Source organism: Pristis pectinata, chromosome 10 (assembly GCF_009764475.1).
Source record: "Pristis pectinata isolate sPriPec2 chromosome 10, sPriPec2.1.pri, whole genome shotgun sequence".
Classification (NCBI taxonomy): domain Eukaryota; kingdom Metazoa; phylum Chordata; class Chondrichthyes; order Rhinopristiformes; family Pristidae; genus Pristis; species Pristis pectinata.
Genome location: NC_067414.1, coordinates 27931555 through 27957431, shown reverse-complemented (window position 1 = coordinate 27957431; position 25877 = coordinate 27931555). Strand labels below are relative to the sequence as shown.

At 43.1% G+C, this 25877-nt stretch overlaps 1 protein-coding gene across 5 annotated transcripts in view; it reads left to right on the top strand.

Moving 5' to 3' along the window:
* ube3d (ubiquitin protein ligase E3D) overlaps window positions 1–25877 on the top strand; it is a 159112-nt gene that overhangs the window by 118497 nt on the left and 14738 nt on the right. The window contains exons 10-11 of one of the 5 annotated variants that reach the window (XM_052025341.1): window positions 13367–13453; window positions 15138–18526. The exons of 1 other annotated variant lie outside the window; for it this stretch is intronic. In XM_052025341.1, the coding sequence (XP_051881301.1) occupies window positions 13367–13444 (78 nt within the window). In that variant the 3' untranslated portion in view covers window positions 13445–13453; window positions 15138–18526. Of the gene's footprint in view, window positions 1–13366; window positions 13454–15137; window positions 18527–25877 lie in introns of those variants that run through there. 3 more of the 5 variants (XR_007957062.1, XR_007957063.1, XM_052025343.1) reach the window with 3 other exon arrangements.

The following is a 25877-nucleotide window of genomic DNA, read 5'->3' as shown; positions in this document are numbered from 1 at the left end:
CCTTACCAAACCAAGTTTGATGTACTTTTTATTACAAAATGTTCGATCTTTTCAGCGCCAACAGTCTTTGTAGTAAAGAATTCAAGATTTCTACAACCCTTTGTGTGGGGTGGGGTGGGGAGGGAGAAATGATGTGTGATCCAATGTCATTAATAGAGATTATTCATACAATAACAACACTTCTGCAGAGATTTTGTATCAAATTGTGCTTTTATATACATGTATGCTACGATGCAGAACAGACCTCATTTGGTCTCTTGGGTCCATGTTGGCTCCCAGCACAGCAATCCTGTCAGTCCTATTCCCCCGCTCCTTATTTCCCTGTGCCCCTGCAAATTATTTTCTCACACATGCCCAGCAACTTCCCTTCAGTTCTTTTGCCATTTCCTACACTAAGGGATTGGTTTACAGAAGCCAATTAATTTACCAACGTATCTTTGGGATATGGGAGAAAACAAGAGCAACCACACAGTTGAAGTCGGTCCTTGGAGCTATGGAGCAGTAGCACTAACTGGTGAACCACTATTCAAATAATAGCAATATTTACTTATTTGGGTGCATTGAATTAAGCTGGAATGTCTTATTTTGAATTTCCAAATTAATGAAAGAATTTCTTTGATAACCAATGTATGATAGTGTTGAAAATAATTTACATCTGTTCTGAATTGAAGTAAACTAAATTATATTTTTGCACTGAGACGGTGCTTATTTAGAAAGATGATTAACCGAAGGAAAAGCTGGTTGTCCCAAGTTTAAAGGTGAACTAATGACCTCCCCCGTAACCCAAGCAGAATTATTTTGGAGTCAAAAGAAGTTTTATGCGTAGACTTTAATAAGAGTTACTGGTTACCAGCATGCTCTATCACGGGAGGTTGTCACTGTTCTGATCTGGCTTAACTGTGTCCAACTTTACGGATGAATAATATCCCTAACCTTGCTTTGATGAATGGATTTAAGCTTTTGCATTGGTGAGCATCTCTGTTAATTATTGTCAGTGTACCCTGTAGCATTCTAGGTACTACTGGGGACAGCTGGAGCACACCTACACCGAGGAACTTTCCCCAGATGCAGAAGGGCTCCTTTTCCAGGCAACGCGACAAGATGCACTAAGAATTGCAAGGTTCTTGTTCTGCTGCCTTGTAATTCTCAAACAAATTTAAGGGGTTCCATTTCTTTTTAAAAAAAGTAATTTCACAAAAAAAAGTTAATGCAACAGTACAACATCTCATATTCCACTTTGGTAGTCTCCAACCTGATGTTGATTTCTCTATCTTCCGGTAATCCCTCCCCTTCCACCCGACTCCCTTGCCTTCCCATATTCCTGTGGCCCCCTCACCCATTCTCTTTCCCCTCTCCCACCCTCATGACCTGCCCATCTATTCCTCACCTCCTTCCCCTTTTTTTTCCATGGTCTGCTGTCCTACTGGATTCCTTCTTCTTCAGCCCTTTGCCTCTTCTACCTATCCCCTCTCACTTCTTTCATCACTCCCATTCATCCACCTTCCCCCTCTCACCTGGACTCACCTATCACCTGCCAGCCTGTGCTCCTCCCCCTCCCCCAACCTTTTTATTCCAGCTTCTGCCCTCTTCCTTTCCAATCCCAATGAAGGGTCTCGACCCGAAACATCGACTGTTTATTTCCCTCCATAGATGCTGCCTGATCTGCTGAGTTCCTCCAGCATTTTGTGTGTGTTGCTCCAGATTCTAGCATCTGCAGAATCTCGTGTCTCGATTTTTCTATGCCTGCTGCAGTAAATAAGTGTATTCGATGCACCAGTTAAAATGCTGTATTTCCCCAAATTAGTGGCAAATAATTTTTATCTGCAAAAGCTCACACCATGAGGCAATTGCATCATTGTGTTTTAACATTGATGAAGGAGATGATTGTGGATTCAGAAGCTCAGACCAGTATAAAGTAGGATACTGAGCTTACTAACACTCTAGATCAGCTTTAGCTACTGGCCAGGGAGGGGAACCAGTTTGGTGGCTAGGAAACACAGTCTGTGGCTTATATGTGGAATCTCAGATGTGCGCCTGGTTATGTTCACAGTGTCGTCCTGCAGTGAAAGCCCATGTCAGTATGTCTCACTCAGTTCCACCACTGCCTCAACAATATATTAAAACTTCTGATTTCCCAAGGATGCTGGACTTTGTCATAAATCAAGAAAAGTCAATGCAGAATCTGCCCTTCATTTTCATCCCGCTTGCAAATAACCTTAGGCAGTGAGAAATGTACTCATGACCTGTGGCAACTTGTTTGCCTTTTCTTCATTCAGTAGGACAAAAATGTAGATTGTGTGTTTCTGGAGGACATTGGGGTCAAACTTTGGAAGTCAATAAACAACATAATCACTGTTAGATTCAGTGCCGTCAGCAGAACCTAATAACATTATTATCTGCACTGGCATTTAAATTACTAATAAGATGAAGAAGCATTGTCAGTAAGTTACTTTCCAGTTTTTATTTCCTTTGGGCATTAACTGATTTACTTGTAGATGAGAAAAAAATGCAACCTTTTCCTTTTCCTTTTGTTTTTTTAATAGGTCACAGCTAATACAAATATGTAGGATTCACAATTATAATCGGGTTAATAATCTTGTTTAATTAATTGGCTTGCCCTGCTCACGTGGCAGCACTGCTGTTCATGTTTAAATAATTCATTTTGCCAGTAAAGGATTTAGAAAATACATAGATCCTAATGTGATCTAGGGGTGGAGGTTATAAATAATGGTGTTCTAAAGATTATTAGAGTAACAATCACTGGCTGATGTCTATTCTGACAAAGCTGTAACTTGCTGTTAAGTGTAAAAAGGGGAACAGTTCGTCAAATCTCGCAATCTTAGTAACTGTCTGGTATCATAGACCAGCAGTGTCTGGTTATTTGAGTTATGTGAATATAGGTTATTGGTATTGGTATATTATTGTCACTTACACCAAGGTACAGTGAAAAACTTGTCTTGCATACCGATCCTACATATCAATTCATTACACAGTGCATTGAGATAGAACCATAGAACAATACAGCACAATACAGGCCCTTCGGCCCACCATGTTGTGCCGACCTTCAAACCACTCCTAAGACTAACTAACCCCCTTCCTCCCACATATCCCTCTATCTTAAATTCCTCCATATGCTTATCTAACAACCTCTTGAACTTGACCAACGTATCAGCCTCCACCACCACCCCACGCAGCGCATTCCATGCACCAACCATTCTCTGGGTAAAAAAATCCTCCCTCTGACGTCTCCCTTGAACTCCACCCCCCCCCCCCCCCCCATTACCTTAAAGCCTTGTCCTCTTGTATTGATCATTGGTGCCCTGGGAAAGAGGCGCTGGCTGTCCACTCTATCTAATCTTCTTAATATTTTGTATACCTCTATCATGTCTCCCCTCATCCTCCTTCCTTCCAATGAGTAAAGCCCTAGCTCCTTTAGTCTCTCCTCATAATCCATACTCTCTAATCCAGGCAGCAACCTGGTAAATCACCTCTGCACCCTCTCCAACACCTCCACATCCTTCCTATAATGAGGCGACCAGAACTGTACAGGGTAAAAATAATAACAGAATACAGAGTAAAGTGTCACAGCTACAGGGAAGTGCATTGCAGGTAGACAATAAGGTGCAAGGTCAAACAAGGTAGACTGTGAGGTCAAGAGTCCATCTCATTGTATAAGGGAACCATTCAATAGTCTTATCACAGTGGGATAGAAGCTGTCCTTGAGCCTGGTGGTATGTGCCCTCAGGCTCCTGTATCTTTTGCCTGATGGGAGAGGAGAGAAGAGAGAATGACCCCGGGTGGGTGTGGTCTTTGAATATGATGACCTTTATGAGCAAAAAATGTTACTAAGTCGACTGTTGATGTTTTTTTCACTTTCTATACTTCATAGAATCCTGTTGTAATTAAGTACCGACAAAACTTATGGAACATTTTTTATTAAGTTCATTCACGGGTGAAGATCAATATTTATTGCACATCCCTAAGTACCTTCAAGAAGTGGTGAGCCACCTCCTTGAAGCTCCAGTCGTGGGAGTAAGAAGTGGAAAGTAAGAAGTTTCAGGATTTTGATCCCACCGACAATGAAGAAGGAGCAATATGTTTCCAAATTAGCTTCTCATATGACTTGGAGATAAATATCTAGATGGTGGATTCCCAATCTCCTACTGCCATTGTCCTTCGAGGTGGTAGAGGGAGGTTCTATCAAAGAAGCCTTAGTGAGTTGGTGCTGAGCATTTTTAAATGATGCACCCTGCAGTGACACTGCACGGTAGTGAATATTTATTGCAGTGGGTGGGCTACCAATTAAGCTTCTTGAATATTGCCAGAAGTGGAGTCATGCAGGTAAGTGGAGAGTATTCCATTGTACTCCTCGCTTGTGCCTTGCATGGGGGAAATGGCATTGAAGCGTCTGTGGGTGAGTCTTTTGCTGCAGAATATCCAGCCTCTGATCCACACTTGTAAAGACAATATTTGCATTTTCTTTTGAATTCATGAGGATATCACTGACAGGGCTGGTATTTGTTGTCCACCACTAACAGCCCTTGAGATGGGTGTAGTGAGCTGCTTTCTTGAACTGCTTGTGTCCATCTGGTGAAGATACTCCCACAACGCTGTTGGTTTGTTCACTGCTGTATATGAATGGATATGGCAAAACTGCAAAACTTCATTTGATCCATTGGTTGTAGGAGCAGCTAGCTCTGTCTGTAGAATGCTGCTTCTAATATATATCATGTATGTGGGTCTGTAAGGCAGCTTCAACATTTTCTTCAACATTTCTCATTGAATCAGGATTGGACTATGGCCTGATGTAATGATAGAACAACTCATGAGATTGGAGATTGTGGTTGAATACTCTTCTACTGTGTTAATATCTCACCACCCTCCTGGATGCCCAGTTTTCAGTTGCCAGATCTGTTCAGCCCTGTTTAAATTTGGGGGTAGTGGCCAACATATTATGAAACAGGAGACCGTGCAGTGGTTACTCCTACATGGACAGATTCACCTGTGGAAGGTAGATTGGTGAGAATGCAATCAGGTAGGGTTTTCCCCTGTGTTGGTTTTCTCACCACTTGTCAGTCTGGCATCTGTTCTTCAGGACCCTTCGGCATGGATGAGTTGGGCTGAAGGGCCTGTTTCCGGTCCTTATTTCTCTATGACTCAGCAGCGAGTCACTCTGAGTCACTTAATGATGGATGTTGAAGTATTCTTGCTATATTCAGTGCTTCTAAGTGATGTTCAATACAGAGAAATGCCATTATATCTGCTGAATTTTTCTCTTTCCTATGTCTAAGACTTTATGGCATTTGGGATCAATTTTGAAGGCTCCCAGGGCCGTACCCTCTGAGCCATACACCACACACTATCATCTCTTCACTAATGTTGGGACAGAGCATATCTAGAGGGGCCTAGAGGAGAAAAAAACAGAAATTGTGGGATATATGCTGGAATACCAACAATTCAACAGGTCTGGTGGCATCTGTGGAGTGAGTGAGAGAGACGGAGTTAATGTTTTAGTTCTGATGAAAGACCATGGATCTGAAGCGTTAACTCTGTTTCTCTCTCCACTGATGCTACCTGACCTGCTGAGTACTTCCAGCATTTTCTGGAGTTATTTCACACTTTCAGTAACTGCTATGTTTTGCTTTGGTGATGGAGGAGTTTGAGATATTAGCTGAAAGGTATGATTCTGTAAATATGACAAAAATGGAAGTGAAAAAGTAAGATAAGAGGGGGAAAAGTAGAACACAAGGAAACACTGGCAGCAAATAGAAAAGGTAGTTCAGAAATATTCTGTAGGCATATGAACGGGAAAAGGGGAGGAAGGATTTGATCAGAGATCAAACAAACAAATCTAGTCATGGAGCCAGAGGTGACTGTTGAGGTACTAACTGAGTACTTATCATTGAGGAAGAAATTGATGAAGTCTTGGCAAAAGATGATACTGTTGAAATTTTGGATGGGCTCAAAGTTGACAACAAAGAGGTCCTAGAAAGGCTGATGGCACTTAAAGTGGATAAATTACCTGGTCCAAGTGGGATCTACCTTGCAGAGGGAAGTAAGGGAGGAAATTGCAGAACCCCTGGCTGAATCTAATCTCATCCTATTGAAATTTATCCTTCTCTAATTGACTCTTTTCAGGTCTGTATTTTCGGTCTGTATCCTTTTCCACAGCCCTTCTAAACCTTATGAAATACTGATGGCTGTTTCTTAAATGTTTCCCCAATTGATTCTTGACCCATTTGTTCCTGGCTCATATCCTAGAACCATGTTGCCTTCCTTTGTAGGGCTAGAAACACACTGGTCAAAAAAATTCTCCTGAACATATTTCATAAAATTCTGCCCTTCTTTGCTCTTTATGTTACTGCCATCTCAGCTGATATGTGGATGGTTGAAGTTTCTAATGATCACTGTGGCTTTTGCACGTCCCTGCAATTTACCTGCAAATTTGTTCCTCAATGTCCTTCCCATTTGTTAGTGGCCTATAAAATAGTCCTGGCAATGTAACTGAGACTCTATTGTTTTTTAATTCAATTCTGTCCTTTATAATTCAAGGACATCCTCTCACTCCAAAACAGCAACAATCTCTTTAACCAATACTGCCGCTCCCCTCCTTTCTTCCCTTCCCTATGTTTCTTGAACACCTTGCGACCAGGAATATTTAATGCTTCACTTTTCTTAGCCAGGTCCCTGTATTGGCCAAGACATTGTAATCCCTTGTGGTCCATTCAGTTTTACTCCTATTATTGTTTCTGATAGCATCTGATACAACTGAATGGCTTGCTGGGCTATTACTGAATGCATTTGAACGTCAACATGTTATGTGAGTCACCTATAACCCAGACTTTACCTGAAGGATGACAAATTTCTCTTTCTAAGGAGCATTTGTAAACTAATAGGCTTTTACTGTTTCATTGAAGTGTATTTTTGAGATGGATTTTTTTAATTAACTGAATTTAAAATCGCCAGATGCTATGGAGGAATTTGAACTGTCATCTGATCATGAGTACAGACCTCTGGATTTCTGCTCCAACAACTTTGTAATCAGACTCATCTGATTATCGTTCAATCATTGACACTTAAATCTCCATCAGGTCCAACAAACCTGTCAAATAAAGTCAGTAACTGCTTCACCCTCTCCTTACCTTCAATGGAGCACCATCGACTTCCAAGTTCAGCCTCTCTCAGCACCCAAAAAAAAGTCCATTTTGCCAGTTAACGTACATGCAAGTTGCAAAGGTTATTCAGTGTTTTAAATAGTTATTCTGCACCATTTCATTTCAGTGCTCAAATGTCAACACAACAACTTCAAGAGCAGAACAGAGACTGGGTACTCCATTTGAAGTGGATCACCTATTGACCCCTCAAAGCTTTGCCACCATTTGTAAGGCTCGAGTTAGGAGTGTGTTTGAATGTGTTCAAACCTGGGTGTCCAGGTGCAGTGCCATAGGTCTCCAGTTGCCTCCACAGCACTTCTATGTACAGAGGCAGCACCCTGTAAACACCAGCACATCCACGTTTCCTTCTACATCACACATTGTCATCATTGCTGCTGTGAAGGAGAAGGCCCACCACTGCCTTTTCCGAGCAACTAGGGAAGTCAAACAGAAAATATACAAGGAAAAAGCTTTCTGTTATTTGGCATCTGAATTGCACATGGAGAATAGCCACTTGACTGTGTTACTGAAGGGTAGCCTTCTGGAAAACAGTCATGAATTGAGAAAATTAAGTGACAAAAAAGGTATGCTTTTATTCTGAGTGTGATTGTCACTTTTTTTTGCATAATGCCTTGTGATGCGGGGTCAGCAGTTGTGTGATCTTCAGCTTTAGCCCATTCACCTCCAAGGAAACTAGACTTTAACACAACCAATCAAGTTGAAGAATGAAAAAAGTAAGTCCTGCAAAGGAAATGTCAGTATGCACAGCAGGGAGGAGGATCACGAAACAGCAGTGAGGATGGAAATCTAATCCTAATAGGTAGGTTTCCTATGTACTTATCACCCTGTCCAGATGCAGTATAAGGAAGGAACACAGCCAGGGATCTGGGTGGTAACCAATTACCTAAGGCATTGCCTTGAAATTGGAGTGCATAGCACTTTTTTATATGGAAATTGTGCATAAAATCTATTTTGCACACGTTTCAATCTGAAGGTGATGCCCACTTCCTGTTGGAAGCCTGCCCGGTGTGAAATTGAACCAGGTACTAAGTGCCAGTAGTGTTCCAGTATCTAAGCGCACCTAATGGCTGTAATTAAGGTTCAAGCTTCATTTCAGCCATTACCAGCACAATTGGAACAGGAAGCTGCAACGTATGACTTTGCTGTCGTCGTTTAATTTGGGAATGCAATGCACTACTTTGTCGCTTTGTTTTGATTTAATAAGAAACTCCACTGATGTCGGATAATCAGACTGGGCAGCCTCAGCACTCACTGCAGGCTGCTCAAGGACCTTCCAAAGTCCATAGTGTATGTCACGCATGGCAGGAAGTGCTTTCTCTAGCATTTAGCTGCTGAGGTACTCTTTTCTTTGGTCCTTCAGTGGTGACATCACTGGCAGCAATCTCCAGGTTATTAATGGGCCCTTACGGGCACTTCAGAGCAGGTACCAGCTGCCTGCACTCTTAGGAAACCAGCAATACTGGCAAACCCCACTGACTGACATGCCACCTGTTCCTCATTGAAGTCAAAGCAGTTGAAATCAAGTCTCTGCAAATACAATGACCTCAGTGAGAGTAAATTACCAAAGGCAGGAGAGATCTGTTATCAGACCCATTGCTATGACAATGATTATCCACACTGGGTAAGCTGAGTACCTTGGACAAAGATGTGTAGACGTGCCCATCCACAAAGAGCCAACATGAAGACTGGCAGATCATACCTGGAACCTCTCAGATAAACAATGTATTTGTTTCCAAGGCTGTCATCAATGAGATATGTGGCAAGACTTTCAGCTACATCCTCATACCTGGATAACCGTGACTCTTGGCTTCGTTGGCATTGGATCTTTCCGAACAGCCGCAGCAGATCTCTGCAGTGGGGTTTGCCAGTGTTGCTGGTTTCCTAAGCGTGCAGGCAGCTGGTTACCTTCTTGAAGTGCCGGTAAGGGCTCATTTATAACCTGGACATTTTTAACGAGCAGGAACGATTTCCACTCCCTCAGTGTTCAGCTTGTGGTGCTCCACCAGATTTTCCTCATCATAAGTGCCATGGTTCCTGGTATAACCAATCATGTCTTCATTGTTATAGAGAGTGAACTGCAAGCATTTACACTGTCCAGAGGGATGGCTTCTGGGAGGCAAGGGTACCCTCTGCTTCCATGGCTGCTCACACCAAATTGCTCTGCTACTCTGGTTCAGAATGCCACTACAACAAGAACCACACCAGCACTGGAATCAATGTAGAAAATGCCATTTGTTTCCCTTGACTGAGATCCCAAAGTCTGCATCAGTCTGGGTGTGTCTTGCAGCAGCCATGTGGACTGACTTCATCATTGTGCAGCATTTAACACACGATCTAGCCATCTAGACAGCAACATTCTCTGGGACAGCAAGAGTCCTGTCTCTGAGAACCTGCAAGAACAAAAGAATCAGGATGAAGAGGGGGTAGCCCCAGCGAATACCAACAACCTCACCTCCCAACAGAGTGGAGGAGGGACGCAGTAACTGCAAAGGCATTTGAGAAGTACTTCTGGTAACGAGCCTGCGTGGTCAATTATACAGACAAAGTGACCCTCTCCTTGGTACAATCAGAAAGAACAACATAGATTACCCAAACTCTAGGAGCCCTTGTGATACATTATAATTCTCACATCCTCCTCAGCAGGTCCATCTGAACTCATCATTACAGATGCAAAAATTGAATCTGTGGTCCAAGTATTGAAGTAGCTTGCTGCAGAATCTCTATTTCTTAACGAGCTGTATTCAGTGAAAAGGACACTGCCCACTGCACAAAATCTACTTTACTCAGTTCAACTCCTCCTTGTAGGTTTTGAGTCATAGAGTGGAAACAGCATGGAAACAGGCCTTTCAGCCCAACTTGTCCATGCCGACTGTGTTGTCCCAGCAAGCAAGTCCTATCTGCCTGCATTTAGCCCATAGCCCCCTACCTTTTTTACCCTTGTCAAGTCTCTTCACCCAAATCTGTTTGGTGGATAATAAATCTCAAGCCATTTTTTTAATTGCTCATTCAGGCAATGTGGGCAGTACTAGCTGGCTCAGCAATTATCGCCCACTCCAATGATGCACAGAATTTTTCACTCAGCTCTCAACAGTTCGGCCTGATTCAATCTGGAGTCATTCTTCCTTGCACCCTGCCGTTTTCAGCCACTTCCATAAACAGGTTGGCTCCTGAAGAAGGGGCACAATGGAACAATTTTTCCATCTAAGGGGACTATCCTCAGAGGTGCCCATGGTAACTAATGTAAGCAGACAGGTAGGGGAGAAAAATCGTGCAATAGGAATCAACTTTACATCATGATCGTGCGCAGTCATTTCCAGAACAACATGGTATCAAGTCTACATCAATCGTGAGGTGAGGCTGTAATCTCTAAGTGGAAGCATCACTCCAATCAGGATAAAGCTTGAGCACATTCACATGGCACACTAGTAATCTTTCTAGGTGAGGCAGGGTTTGTGACAATTCCAGTGTTGACTTAAAGTCTGCACAGTGAAGAATGTTAATTGCTTGCCCAAAAAGAGAATGTATTTCAGCAGCGCTAGTTATAGCAACAGAGAATGACATAAAAAAAATGTATAATCACATTTTTTAAACACACTGGTTACCTTTATAAATGGGTCTGGAAGTTCTACATCACCGTGTCCCCAGCACAGCTGCAATCTGGAAGTATTCAAAGTTTCCAGAGAGGAAATCGTCTCCTGGGTTGGGACTATCTCCTCCAAGAGCATGGTGGTGGGGTTTTCCATATTCCTTATTCCCTGTATTAGGTGAGGCAGGTCTGACAACATGCTCAATATATCACTCTGCAACTCCATCAATGTTGTCACAAAAGCATCAAAATGGTGGTCCTCTTTCTGACTCCTCCAGGCAGGAATGATAGGTAGAACTCCCTCCGGCAAGCCCTAGCCCCAGATTTCTTGGGCTACCATCAGACTATTATTCCTTGATTCATCTCCTTTTGACATGCGTCCACCTCACCTAACCTCTTGGTGCCACTCTCTGACAGAGACAATGTAGGTGTTTGTGGCTTGATGTCCTCTCTGCCCATTAGATGCAGGATTCTTCAAAGGAGCTTTTGGCCAATTTTGCAGTTGTTTTGCTGGGTGATCCAATCAAATATCGCTAAACACAATGGCCATTCCATGCACCAAATAACGATGGAACCAAGTTTCTAAGCACACGTCCTTGTACTTTTTTTGCTTCAATTATTCGTCCTCTATTTGTGGCTTGTTGTTTCCTTGATGTTAATACCCCTAAAGCACAACTGACAGAGACAAAAGAAAACCTGTAACATGTATGTAGGAAGACCCTCAAGTTTCCTCAACACAGGATCCAACGGCTCTTTGAATGAACCAAAAATTTTGCCTTCGCTAGTCTGCAGGATTGCCCTCTGAGGGAGTATTTTGGCATCAATCCAAAATAATTTGTATCTAAGCCCCTTTCTGTTTGGTTTGAAGTAATTTTCCTCACCTTCCTTTGACGAACTGTATCCTATATTTTATACCTTGATATGAACACTTCTCAGTTACTTTTTCAAGACTGATAAACCCAATAGGGTTAAATTTAACATTCCCTAGAAACATGCATTTAGTATACAATGAGCCATATCCACTGAGTTGAACTTATGTAGCACACCAACACCATGTATATTCATTTCAGTGTTCGTCATCTGTACCAATGAGGAGAGGGCCAACATCAGTTAAAGCTCTTGGTGGGATGTACACTGTTGCTTCACAGATGCCAGCTCTTGCTCTGCAACCTGTTTTTAGGGCTGTCTAGTCAAACATTTCAATTTCTTTGCCAGTTGCTGCTCCACAAAGATAATCAATGTTGTGTGGTTCCAGTGCAGCACAATTGGCCTCCATGTACTCTGAGGGAAAATCAGAGTACCCAAATCATCAACCCAACTGAATTTGTACCTAAACCCTTTTCTGTTTAAATGAAAAACACTGGAGGAACTCAGCAAGCCAGGCAGCATCTGTGGAGAAAAGCAGGCAGTCAACGTCTCGGGTCAGGACCCTTCTTCAGGACTGAAGATAGGAAAAGGCGAAGTCCAATATATAAGAGGGAAAAGCAGAGTAATAATAGGTGGACAAAAGAGGGAAGGTGGGGTGGGCACGAGGTGGTGATAGGTAGATGCAGGTAAGAGATGGTTGTAGGCAGGTGCAGGAGAGGAGGGGAGAGCAGATCCACTGAGGGATGGGTCAGACGTAAGGAGAGAAAGAAAAAAAAACAAGGGTAGAAAAAAAAACAAGGGTAGAAAAAGGAGAGGCTAGGAGAGGGAAACATGGTGGGAGGGGGTTGCCTAAAGTGTGAGAATTCAATGTTCATGCCTTTTCTGTTTAGTTTGAAGTAATGTTCCTCATCTTCTTTCTATGAACTGCATCCTATATGTTATATATCTATATGAACACTTCTCAGTGTTTTTTCTTGTCACCCTGAATGAGAAAGAAGACCTGATTAGACTGTTTGGAATTCAACAGACTCTTTGCAACCTTTGTAGTGCCTTATAAATGCAGTCTCCCGTGGAATTTAATTATTTTGAGCTCTTAGTTTACCATGGACTTTCTTCAGATTCCTCGAAGTTGCTCATTCTTAACAGTTTGCTGTTAATTCAGGAGGGATATCAAAGTCACCTGACTGAATCCCTGAGAGAACATTTAACATTTTACGATTAACTCCTTTAATGCTGCCTTACCCAAAATGGTCATTTTTCAGGATAGGGGAGAGTGGCTGGCGATTCTGCTGAAGAAAGCAATGCCAAAACCGATCTCAGCAGACTTCCATATGCCTGCACATTTTCATTAAGGCCATGGGTCAATCATTGAAAAAAAGGAATATTGGATAATCGTTATCTTGCCCACTGCTGAAGCTGCTTACAGTTCTTTGAGTGAGAATTCATCACAAATTGAAACCGAACTTGGCGTTACATTCAGTCTGTCTGTCCAAAATGAGGCTCTGCCTTTGCATGCTTGGCCATCATAGTGCCTGTTCACTATTTGAAGACATCACCATAATAGGAACTCTGAAGGCTAAGTTTTGCAAGAATAGTTAATGTCAAAGATGGCAATCTACATTGTTCTTACAATCTCTACAGAATGTCTGCATGTTATATTTTGAAATGATTCTTAAATGAAAATGGTTACTTTCTTTCCACTGTATTTTACATGCTTTGTCTTCGTGTGTTCATGCAGCAAAATAAGATGCACTATATGCATCCCGTCAATCTTGTCACTGTTATAGATATGAAGAAAGCATCTTCACCAGATTAAATTCAGCAGGTGAGATACACAATCCTGTTTCAGAGCAAGTGCTTTGAAGCCAACAAGTCTGATTTCTCAGAAGGTTCACTTTACTTGCATTTCAGTTTCCCCTTGATGTTCTGACTGTCAATTGACTGTGATGCTCTGACTGTCAGTTTTAAGAACATAAATGACCTTTCTCTGTCACATAATGTTTGTGTCATGAAATAGCTGCTACTTTGCAGGGAGAATATCTGGTTAAAATTTGGGCGCAGTTGCATTCTCTTACTACTGGGTGGTGCTGTACTGTGAAATTGTAACATTCTTGCTCCACTGCCATTTTGTGTTGTTTTTCTGATCAATGTGAAACTTTTTGATAGGGTGATATTTTTCTTTAAAGTTATGATTTGGAGGAGGAAGAGGGCAGTTTATTTGGAAATATTTAATTCACTTGTGGGAAGCAGCATTGTGGTGCAGTTTGTAGAGCTACTGCCTAACAGCTCCAGTGATCTGGGTTCAACCCTCATCTCCAGTGTTGTCTAGGTGGAGTTTGCCTCTTCTCCCTGTGACCTCATGATTTTCCCCTGGCGCTCCTGTTTCCTCCCACATTCCAGAGGCGTGCAGGCTGGTAGGTTAATTGGCCCCTGTAGGTTGTTTCTAGTGTGTTAGTGAGTGGTAGGGTGCTTGATGGTGAGCTTAAAGGACCTGTTTCCATGCTCTATGGTTCTATGAAAACAGCATAGTTGTCCAAGCATTCTTAACTCTTCTCTTTCTTATCCATTCACACATCTCTGTTCGCATTTGGGCATTTTCTCAGAGTTTCCTCAGAAAAATAGGGTCTTCTTCCTCTGGTTTTCTCCTCTTCATTGCCATTTCTGCTCGGGGCTGTGCCTCTCCTTCCATTCACGCCACTCAGTTACTGTGAATGGTCTGTGCTTTCTGTCTGATTTGCTCGTGGATCTGAATGCGCATTGTTTGGAGCTGCTGAACGTGCATGGTTTCAGTCTGCCGTCCTTCGGTCTCCCTCCCCTTCTTCACCCATCTGTCCCTCGTGGCTTCACTCTTCCCACTGTTCAATGCAGGTAGAACAAAGAACAGTACAGCACAGGAACAGGCCCTTCGGCCCACAGTGTCTGCGCCGAACATGATGCTAAATTATACTGAATCTCTTCTGCCTGTACATGATCCATATCCTTCATTCCCTGCACCGCTATCCTATTAAATGCCGCTATCCTATCTGCTTCCACCGCTACCCCTGGCAGCCCGTTCCAGGCACCCACCACTCTCCATATGTAAAAAAAGAACTTGCCCCTCTCATCTTAAATGCATGTCTATTTGATATCCACTGGCTCTCTTTCTCCTTCTTGCCTCTTGTTTTCTCTTCCTCTTGCCCCTGGTTCTGCTTTGAGCTCCTCCTCTGGCTTGCCTATCCTGTGCCTTTTCAATCTCCTTTTTTTGTGCCTCCCATATCCTCCCTACAGTCTCCCTCCTACCTGCTCTGCTCTACCTATCTGCCCTCTGTTGTCACAGGATTGAGAGGGCTATGAAAGCCATAGAAACCTCAGGAAACTGGAGCTGCAGTTATATGAGGGTTTGAAGAGGACCTTGCATTATATGGTTGTGTCATCTGTCACAATGTATCTATTCTTCCTGATCTTGCCAAGATCAGTAGATCTCAAAATGCCTCAGGAGCCTAATTATATTTTTCTCTCTTCTCTCATAGGTAGCATTTTTGAAACTGGATTGATGGTAGTCATTACCGGATCAGAAAAGTGCTTGGATTAGGAAGGACTTCAGATTTCCTTCAATGAATCAATTTGCAGGGTAATAAAGAAAGTTGGCTTGGAATGGAACTGTTTAAGAGTAGTGGAATGTTATATAATAAGCCAATGGAGCAGCTTAATGACAGAACTGTGATCTCAGCAGTTAAAAGAAAATAAAATATAGGAGCTGGAATAGGCCATTTGGCCGTTTGAAAGTTATTCACCCTTCATTAAAACAATGGCTGATCTTCTGCATTCCAGATCCACCTTTCTATCCTATCCTCAAATCCCTTGATTTGCCAGCATGAAACTTGGAAAATTGACATTAGAATTTATTATATTTGCAATTACGTAATAAATTGACTATGCTAGGAAGGTGAAGGTTTCAATTGACAAATCTGGATATTATCCAAATTCACACAATATCCAGTATATAGAAGTTTCTTTTAAAGAACTATAAATGCACTGCAGTGACCTTGTCACCTAAATGTGCTGAGGACCATTTTGAAGAATGAAAGTCAATGGAACAAGAAGGTCATTTTAACTTCAGAGACTTAACAATAGGGATTGTCCAACACACAGGCTGAAGGGAGTCGGTCTCAATTCCCTGTGAGTAAGTGTGCCGCATTTGATGGTTCATGTGAAAACCGAAACTTTCAACTGCCCTCTGTGTGGAGCATCTCCATTCTGCTTTTGGCTGAATCCTGGTATGTCTCCCAGGGTGAGGAGGAGTTAAAGCTATTACTTTCAATACCAATTCATATATGAACTGCTGTGAAGGGCTATGATTTGCAGTCTTTTTAGCATTTTTTCTCTCTTGAGTTTATATGAATATTTCTGTTTATGCAATATGTTAATGACTTCAGTGTGGATTGAGGGAGAGATTTGCAAATTTATATCAGTAAATTTATTTAATCATCAATTGTGATCTACCGCATGCGCCAGTTATTTCACCTCCTTGCACTTGCAGTCTTTATTAAGGACTTATATAGGCACAGCAAGCAACTGAAGCTCTGTAGATTTCACCAAACTCATCACCTTGCCATATCTAGAGGCATGTAATAAACATTCTACGTCAATTTACAAGAAAAAGAAAACAGGAATACTTTAGCGCAGAATAGTTTAATTTTTCAGTTTATAATAAATCAAATGATAACTAATACGATGTTACATATGGGGACAGACCATCTGATCCCTGGAACTTGCCCTATGGTGACGCAATGCAGCCACAGAAGCAGAAGTTACATCAGAAACAAATCTCTGGCCAATTTAGGAAAACTCTGGAGAAGTTACTTTCAGACTCCCTTTGACCATCACACTGCCTGCAAGAGAATACAGCAACTCCCTATTCCAGATACCATACTGTTAACCTCTTATTACTTAAAATGTCCACCTCTTGGGAGTTGATCCAGCTCACTTTGAGGGATGGCAGCAGACTTATCCCTACCACGTACTCTGGTAATCTCTCTGGTGGTTGATGCTTCTCTGAAAATAAACATTTTTCTAACTTGGCTCTTTGTCTGCTCTGTTAGATAATTCACCCTTTGGCCCTCCAGTCTATCCTATTTAACTGAACAGAATATATAAATTACTAGTCCTGTGTTCCTTGAAGGAAAATAGTTTCAATGGCTCAGGTTTCACTGCTAACAAGTTGCTCTAAAATCGGGCATTATTTTGGTTACTTCTGCACGGCTTGTTTTGGGGATCAGAATGTGATGATGCTCCCCAAGTACAAAGCCTTGTCAAGACCAAGTATACTGTCTGATTTATGTCATATTTTCCCAGCAATACAACTGAGAATCCTGTTTGCTTTTGCACACTGCACGTGAGCCTTCAGTGATTTATCAATCAAGATCCCCAAGGTTTCTCTTCTCTCTGATCTTTAATGGCTGCAGTTGTGTTTAGTCAACCCAGCCAGAGTTACCTGGTCCAGATTAATTGGGTTTATCCACATTGCGCATCAGCCTGAATCTCTAACTTCTCAAAATTGCCCTTTACCCAACGTACATTTGGTCAAAATTCACAACACTAATTTGCACTTTTAAATCATCTGCAGGTCTGTGAATTATTCCATTAAAGTTGCTGTCCATATAATTTATAGTGGGCAGCAATGGAAATGACACTTGGAATTCTATTTGTGACAGGTCTACTCTGTTTGAAAATAACCCCTCTGCAACCAGTTACCTCTCCAGAACAATGTCTGATCATCCATTCTGATAATCTACTGTATGACACCTCATCAAGAGTGAGCAATGACCAGTCTCTTGCCCTTCACTAACCCTAACAACTTTCTCAAAGTAAGGTAAATTAGCTATGAGCTCACCAGAGTATTGATCAATTGCTTCACGCTTCTGGTTTAAGAGATGGGCAATTTAAATCATGTAACTGAGCCCAATGTTTTGATGCCTCTGATCTGAAAAATAAAGCCGTTCCCAGCATCAAGATAAATAGTTCATATGCCTGAAATGAATGTTGCCACTGTGTCCTGCACATTAGAGAAATACACAAACAACTATTTGGTTTGGGCATGTATTCACCACTTCCCGATGTTGCATAGACTTTGCTGTAGGAACAATAGTCTCTGCAGTTTAAGAGCATTAATAATTAATGAGCTGGCCCAGAAACACCAATCAACATTCCTGTTGATGGCTTGTGAAGCCTATCTTCTATGTTGTGATTCATGTGTTGCAAGGTGAGAAATCTAAATCTGTTTAACAGCTCACAGAGGCCACCTTCAAAGAAGCAAATGATATTAAGTTTGACAGTGGTACTGTTTAGAAGGTCTGTTATAAAAAAAATCTTGTGTTGAAAATGACTAGATACTCTATTTTAGTTTGGGGACCAGTTCTGATATTGCCCAAATTTCATAATGATGCACAAAAGCAACATCTACAGGAGTGTTATTCTTTTCCATTACAAGGTGGACTTTTTTATTCTTTACAGTTACAGTAATAAGGGATATCCACTTAAGCCAGCCATTAAACTTTGGATAAAAGTTGTATTGTTAACCCTTCAGTGTTGGTACCATGAGGGGCATCTTTCAGATGTCCTGTCAATCTCTTAAGAAACGAATTCTATGCACAACATTCCAAGACTCAAGGAGCAGCTAAAAGAATTATGATAAATGTATAAATTGGATTTCAGCTTTTGTCATGCTCTAAGGCAATGTTGTGTATGTCACCGGCCCCATGTCTGACCCCACAAAATATTGCAAAATAGGTTGCAAACAAATATATCACAGAGCAAGTTCCACCCAAAAATATGTATTAAATTGTGATCTGTACAGGTCCTGATAGTAGGAGGCTGATCTTTTTTCAAGAATAAACTTTATTCATAAAATATATACCAGAAATACAGTGCATGGCTTTCTTTACATTCATAGTGTTGTTAAGATACGATAAGATCTTTATTTAGTCACATGTATATCGAAACACACAGAGAAATACATCTTTTGCATAGAGTGTTCTGGGGGCAGCCCGCAAGTCTCACCACATTTCCGGTGCCAACATAGCATGCCCACAACTTCCTAACCTGTATGCCTTTGGAATGTGGGAGGAAACCAGAGCACCTGGAGGAAACCCACACAGACACGGGGAGAATGTACAGATTCCTTACAGACAAGCGGCCAGAATTGAACCCGGGTTGCTGGCGCTATAATAGCGTTACGCTAACCGCTACACTACTGTGCCTGCCCTCAGTCTATGCATTCAGTTCTATACAACTGTAGTGTTAGCATCAAACAATCTGCTGGAGGAACTCAGCTGGTCGAGCAGTATTAATCGGGGGGTGGGGGGGGTAGGGATTGTTGACACGTTGGGTCAAAACCTTGCATCAGGACTGATGGTGGAGAGGAAAGTTAGCTGGTTTAAAGAGGAGAAGAGGAGGGATGAGACTAGTCGGTAGGTGGACTGAAAAGGAGTGAAGGATAACAGGCAGATGGAGCCAGGTGGGTTTGAGGAGGGTGAAGGTGGAGACAGCTGTTGGGGGGTGGGGGGAGGTGATGAGCAGGAACACGAAGGCTACCAGTGCTGGAATCTGATAACTAAGGGAGGTGATAATGGGAACCATTAGCAGAGAGTGAAGGACAGATGGAACTAGAACCAGATGGGGGAAGGAGAAGCATCTGCTGGGTAAAATGTGTGGGTAGTAGCTGGATGGAACCAGGAGGGGGTGAGGGACGAAAGTGGGTGGACCAGAGCTGGATCAAAGGATGGAGGGGTGTTGTGTAGGAAGCAGAAGGTAAGGGTAACCTTACAATTGGAAAACTCAGTGTTCATACTATTGGATTGTCAACTACACAGGCAGAATATGAGGTGTTGTTTCTTTAGTTTGCGTTGGGCCTCACCCCGACAGCCGAGCAAGCTGGGGACCGACAGGTCAGTGCAGGACTGGGAAGGGGAGTTGAAATGGCATGCAACCGCAAGCTCAGGATGGTCGTTGTGTACAGAGCAGAGGTGCTCTGACCCTGGCCTCGTCGATGTAGAGGAGGTCACATTCAGTGTACAGCACAGTATTGCCACTTGTGTGGCCTCCTGGGACCATACAAACTTCAAAGTATTTGACAGGTTTCTACATGGCTTAGCCCCTCAATGGTTCACAGCAGAAGGACCTTAGACTACAGTCCTTCCCCACAAAGCCTTTGCATTGGCGGCACCAAGCTTCAATGTATCCCTTAATACTTACTCCTGCAACCTGGAATGTGCTAGGTGGCAGCATTCCCTCTGGCCATTTCACTGCACTGGAAGACAAAATGAGTTTCAGGCAGCCCAAAGTACGTCCTTCACCAAGTTGATGATCTTCCAGCAGCAATCGATGTTTGTTGGCATGCATCTTTGGGAACAGCCTGTAGATCAGAGAGTCCTCTGCTGCACAGCAGCTTGGGATGAACCACGACAAGGCATCTTGCATCCTTCTCCAGACCTTTGTTGCAACTGCATGGTCCATAAAGGGGTGGATGAACAGCTTGTCTTCATTGCAGCCATCCCAAGGGCAGCGTGTCTTGAGAATGAGACTCTGACTGTGCAGGAAGGCTCTGACTGGGAGGGCCCCCTCACACCGCAGCCAAGCAAGGTCTTGGTGCTTTTACTGAGTTCTGGTGATGAGGCATTCTGTCAAATGGTTTTTACAGTCTGCTCAGGGAACCATCCCACAAGATCCATTGTATCCTTCTCTCGCAGTGCCTGCAGGAGGTTGCTCTGGCAGGCAAGGTGAAAGAGAATCCCAAAGATTTCTATAGCTATATTAAGAACAAAAGGGTAGCAAGGGACAAAATTGGTCCCCTTGAAGATCAGTGTGGTCAACTATGCATGGAGCTGAAAGAGATGGGGGAGATCTTAAATGAATTTTTTGCATCTGTATTTACTCTGGAGACAGACACAGAGACTATAGAACTGAGGCAAAAGAGTAGAATATAGAACATAGAACATTACAACACAGTACAGGCCCTTCGGCCCACAATGTTGTGCCAACATTTTATCCTGGTCTAAGATTTATCTAACCCTTCCCTACCACATAGCCCCCATTTCTCTATCATTCATGTGTCTATTTAAGAGTCTCTTAAATGTCCCGAATGTATCTGCCCCCACAACCTCTGCCGGCAGTGCGTTCCACGCACCCACCACTCTGTGTAAAAAAACTTACCCCTGACATTCCCCCTATATCTTCCTCCAATCACCTTAACATTGTGTCCCCAGTAGTGAGGTCATGGACTGTATCTGGATTAAGGAAGAGGAGGTGCTGCACATCTTGAGGCAAATGAAGGTGGATAAATCCCTAGGGCCTGACAAGGTGTCCCCTCGGACCTTGTGGCAGGCTAGTGCAGAAATTGCAGGGGACCTGGCAGAGATATTTAAAATATCCTTTGCCATGAGTGAGGTGCCGGAGGACTGGAGGATAGCTAATGTTGTTCTGTTGATCGAGAAAGGCTCTAAGAATAGGCTGGGAAGTTTATAGGCTAGTGAACCTGATGTCAGCCGTGGGTAAATTATTGGAAGGTATTTTAAGGGACAGGATATATAAGTATTTGGATAGACAGGGCCTGATTAGGGATAGTCAACATTGGCTTTGTGCATGGTAGGTCATGTCTAATCAATCTTAGAGTTTTTCGAGAAGGTTACCAAGCAGGTCGATGAGGGAAAGGCAGTGGATGTTGTCTACATGGACTTTAGCAAGGCCTTTGACAAAGTCCTGCATGGGAGGCTGGTCCAGAAGGTTAAGTCACTTGGCATTAAGGCTGAAGTAGCCAATTGGATTCAACAGTAGCTTAGCAGGAGAAGCCAGAGAGTAGCAGTAGATGGTTGTCTCTCTGACTGGAGGCCTGTGGCTAGTGGTGTGCCACAGGGATCAGTGTTGGATCTGTTGTTGTTTATCATCTATATTCACGATTTAGATGATAATATGGTAAACTGGATCAGTAAATTTGTGGATGACTCCAAGATTGGGGGTGTAGTGGACAGTGAAGAAGGCTATCAAAGCTTGCAGAGTGATCTTGACCAGCTGGGAAAATAGACTGAAAAATGGCTAATGGAATTTAATGCATACAAGTGTGAGATGTTGCACTTGGGGGGACAAACCAGGGTAGGACTTACATAGTGAATGGTAGGGCTCTGATGTGTGTGGTAGAACAGAGGGACCTGGGAATACAGGTCTATAGTTTCTTGAAAGTGGCTTCACAGGTAGATAGGGTCGTAAAGAGAGCTTTTGGCACTTTGGCCTTCATAAATCAGGGCATTGAATACAAAAGTTGGGATGTTGAAGTTGTACAAGATGTTGGTGAGGCTGAATTTAGAGTATTGTGTGCAGTTCTGGTCACCTACCTACAGGAAAGATATCAATAAGCTTGAAAGAGTGCAGAGAAAATTGACAAGGATGTTGCTGGGACTTGAGGACCCGAGTTAAAGGGAAAAGTTGAATAGGTTAGGACTTTATTCCCTGGAGCACAGGAGAATGAGGGGAGATCTTAAAGAGGTATACAAAATTATGAAGTTTATAGTTAGGGTGAATGCATGCAGGCTTTTTCCCCTCAGGTTAGGTGAGACTAGAACTAGAGGACATAGGTTTAGGGTGAAAGGTGAAATATATAAGGGGCATCTGAGGGGAAACTTCTTCACTCAGAGGGGGGTGCGAGTGTGGAATGAGCTGCCAGCGGAAGTGGTAGATGTGGGTTCAATTGTAACATTTAAGAGAAGTTTGGATAGGTACATGGATGGGAGGGGTTTGGAGGGATATGGTCTGGGTGCAGGATAGATGGGACTTGGCAGAAGGTCAGGTTGGCGTGGACTAGATGGGCCGAAGGGCCTGTTTCTGTGCTGTAGTACTCTATGACTCTGGGGTGTTCCGTGCTGACTGCTGCCTGATGGACTTGTGGTCTAGGGTGTTTTTCTGAAAGGTCTTTTCCACGAGGTATGGGTACTGTGGCAATGTCCAACTGAATGGAACAATATGCAGCAATGAGGACAGGCCTGAATTAACATGGCTATGATACAGTCAGAGAACAGTTGAAGCCCTCAAGGTAGACTTCCCATGGAGCCAGACAGCAGCAACATACATTACAACACCATGAAGGAGAGAGAGGCAGGGGAGATTGCAAAGGTTCTCTGAAATGCTGGTGAATTAGATGCATTTCAGGAGGGAGAATCCACATACAATGGACCTCTGCCAGAAAAAATATTACATCACCACTAGATGTCAAGGTAGCCTTTACAGCACTGTATTTAACCACTGACATTTACTGAACCATACACACACACACACACACACACACACACACACGAGCTTTCCAAGGCCCTCACAAGCACACCTACTATCTCTGCCTCCCACCCTTTTTCCACTTAGACAGTGGATCCCTGATAATGCCCCCACAGATTGATCAAGCCTAAAAATGTATAAGAAAAAGGTTATTTGCTTTATACTTTGAGAAAGAAACTGCCTGTCATAATCTGGAGTCACTCCATGGGATGGGGCCCCAGTAGGTACATCTCCTCATTTAGAGAAACAAAGGACTGCAGATGCTGGAATCTAGATGAAAAACACGATGATGCTGGAGGAACTCAGCAGACCAGGCAGCATCTGTGGAGAAAAGCAGGCGGTCAACGTTTCGGGTCAGGCTCCCCCCTCCTGCCCACCCATCTCGCTCCAACCCCAGGAACTGTCCACTGCCTCACCATAGGTACAACACCTGCCCCTACACCACCTCCATCGCCTCTATCCAGGGACCTAAACGGTCCTTTCAGGTGAGACAGAGATTTACCTGCACCTCCCCTAATATCATCATCTGCCTTTCACAGAGACTGCTCTCTCCGTGACTTCCTAGTTCATTCCTCCCATACCTCCCCACCCATCCCGCTCCCACCCCGGAAACCTTCCACTGCCCCTGCCATAGGTGCAACACCTGCCCCTACACCACCTCCATCACCTCCATCCAGGAACCCAAACAGTCCTTTCAGGTGAGACAGAGATTTACCTGCATTTCCCCTAATATCATCTACCGCATTTGGTGCTCCAAGTGTGGCCTCCTCTACATTTTTAAATTTTTAAAAAAATTTTATTTACAGTGTGCTAACAGGTCCTTCTGGCCCAATGAGTCTGCGCCGCCCATTTTAAACCCAAATTGACCTACCTGTACGTCTTTGCAATGTGGGAGGAAGCTGGAGCACGTGGAGAAAACCCACGCAGACACGGGAGAACGTACAAACTCCTTACAGACAGCGACGGGAATCCCAATCGCTGGCGCTGTAATAGCGTCACGCTGACCGCTACGCTACCATGCCGCCCATTGGTGAGACCAATGCAGACTAGGTGACTGTTTCATAAAACACCTGCGCTCTGTCCATAACTGCGATCTGCATCTCCCCGTTGCCAGTCACTTCAACTCCCCCTCCCACTCCATCACAGATATGTCAGTCCTCAACCTCCTCCACTGCCAGGAGAATTCCAAGCACAAACTGGAGGAACAGCACCTCATTTTCTGTCTTGGAACCTTGCAGCCTAATGGCGTGAACATTGAATTCGCCCACTTTAGGTAACCCCCACCCCCACCGTGCCTCTTCTTTTCTTCCTTTTCCTAGCCTATCTCTTTTTTCTACCCCTCCATACCCTGGTGGATCTGCTCTGCCCTCCTCCCCCGCAACTGCCTATCACTAACTTGCATCTACCTATCACCACCCTGTGCTCACCCCGCCTCCCCTCTTTTGTCCACCTATCACTGCTCTGTTTCTCTCTCCCGTATATTGGGCTTCAGTCCTGAAGAAGGGTCCTGACCCGAAACGTTGACCGCCTGCTTTTCTCCACGGATGCTGCCTGGCCTGCTGAGTTCCTCCAGCATTGTAGTGTTTTACATCTCCTCATTTGGCTGGAGAAGAAGCCATTTTTATGATCAGTGGGATTAGAGGAAGGCACCCACTAAATTGTTGTTAAATTCTCCACAAAGTACTCTGCTGGTTTGAGCACAGTCTGAGGACTGGGAGATGTGTGGGCAGTCTCCTACAGATCTTGGAGCTGTCTTTTGAAGAGTCCTATTGTGAGCTGAATGGCTCTTTAAATGTAGAACTCAACATGTTGTTTTCCTTTTTATATGTAACTGCCATCTGATAGCCGTTTCTAGACCTGAGAGCAGTATTTTATGTAGGGAGGGCTTCAAGTGTGACAATGACATCATTAGAGGCACACATGATGCTGAGAAAATGTCAGAAGAGGTAGTATGTATTTTAACCAGAAGTGCCATTGGTGCAATTTCACCCTGAACCAATTGCTAATGCAACTTACTCTTGCAGTTGTGGATCACATAGTGTTGAAATAAAAACACTGCAAACAGGTTCCTCAGCAATAGTTTCTTCCAGATCAGCAGCACCTTGTACTTGGATTAGTATAGAAACATTTTTCAACTGAATCACTACAAATGAAGAATAGAGATGAGTTGCTATATTTCACGTACAGTGATGTCTTTATGAATATAAGCTAAATAAATTCAGAGCAGGTGACCAGAATGTGGTTGCTATGATCTCCACTGTCATCATTTTCACACTGAACTATCAAGTCTGGAGTAGATGAACCAAGTAGATGGATAGCAACAGAGGTGTTCTATTTTGAGGTGAAGCTGCTTGTTCATTATCATCCTGAAAATGGTGCTGATGTAATACATTCCTCCTGTACTTCAAGTTGGTATTGCATTGCTCAATAAGTAGAGATCTTTGTTCTTTTTTTCTGATTGATTTTTCCAGATTGATGGATCAATAATTAAAAAATACATTTTAAAATATTACTAATTTGTTCCAGTCTCAGCAGGTGCCAAAATGGCGAGGCAGGAATACAGAATGTTCTTATTACATTATATTGATGAGGTAGACGCAGTGAGGGCAATGAGATTGCTAGCACAGTCACACACATCGTGGCACTAACCTTTGATGCCAGATGCTGGAATCGCTATTTAATAAACTTCTTTGTTACTACTGCTGCTTTGGGTCATAGCAACTGACAGCATTATCAAAATGTGTCAAAATTGCCACTAGCCCAGCATCAGTTAAAACTTGACCCACTGAATGAATAACCAAAGCACAAAAAATCGGAGGGGTCAATCTATGGGAAGTAACTAGCTTCAAAGCAGAAAGATAGATTTATAAATACATGAGCAGGAAGACCCTTGGTGACCTCTCTTCAGAACCTAGGACTACTTAGATTATTAATTGCCCAATGCCTAGTTCAGG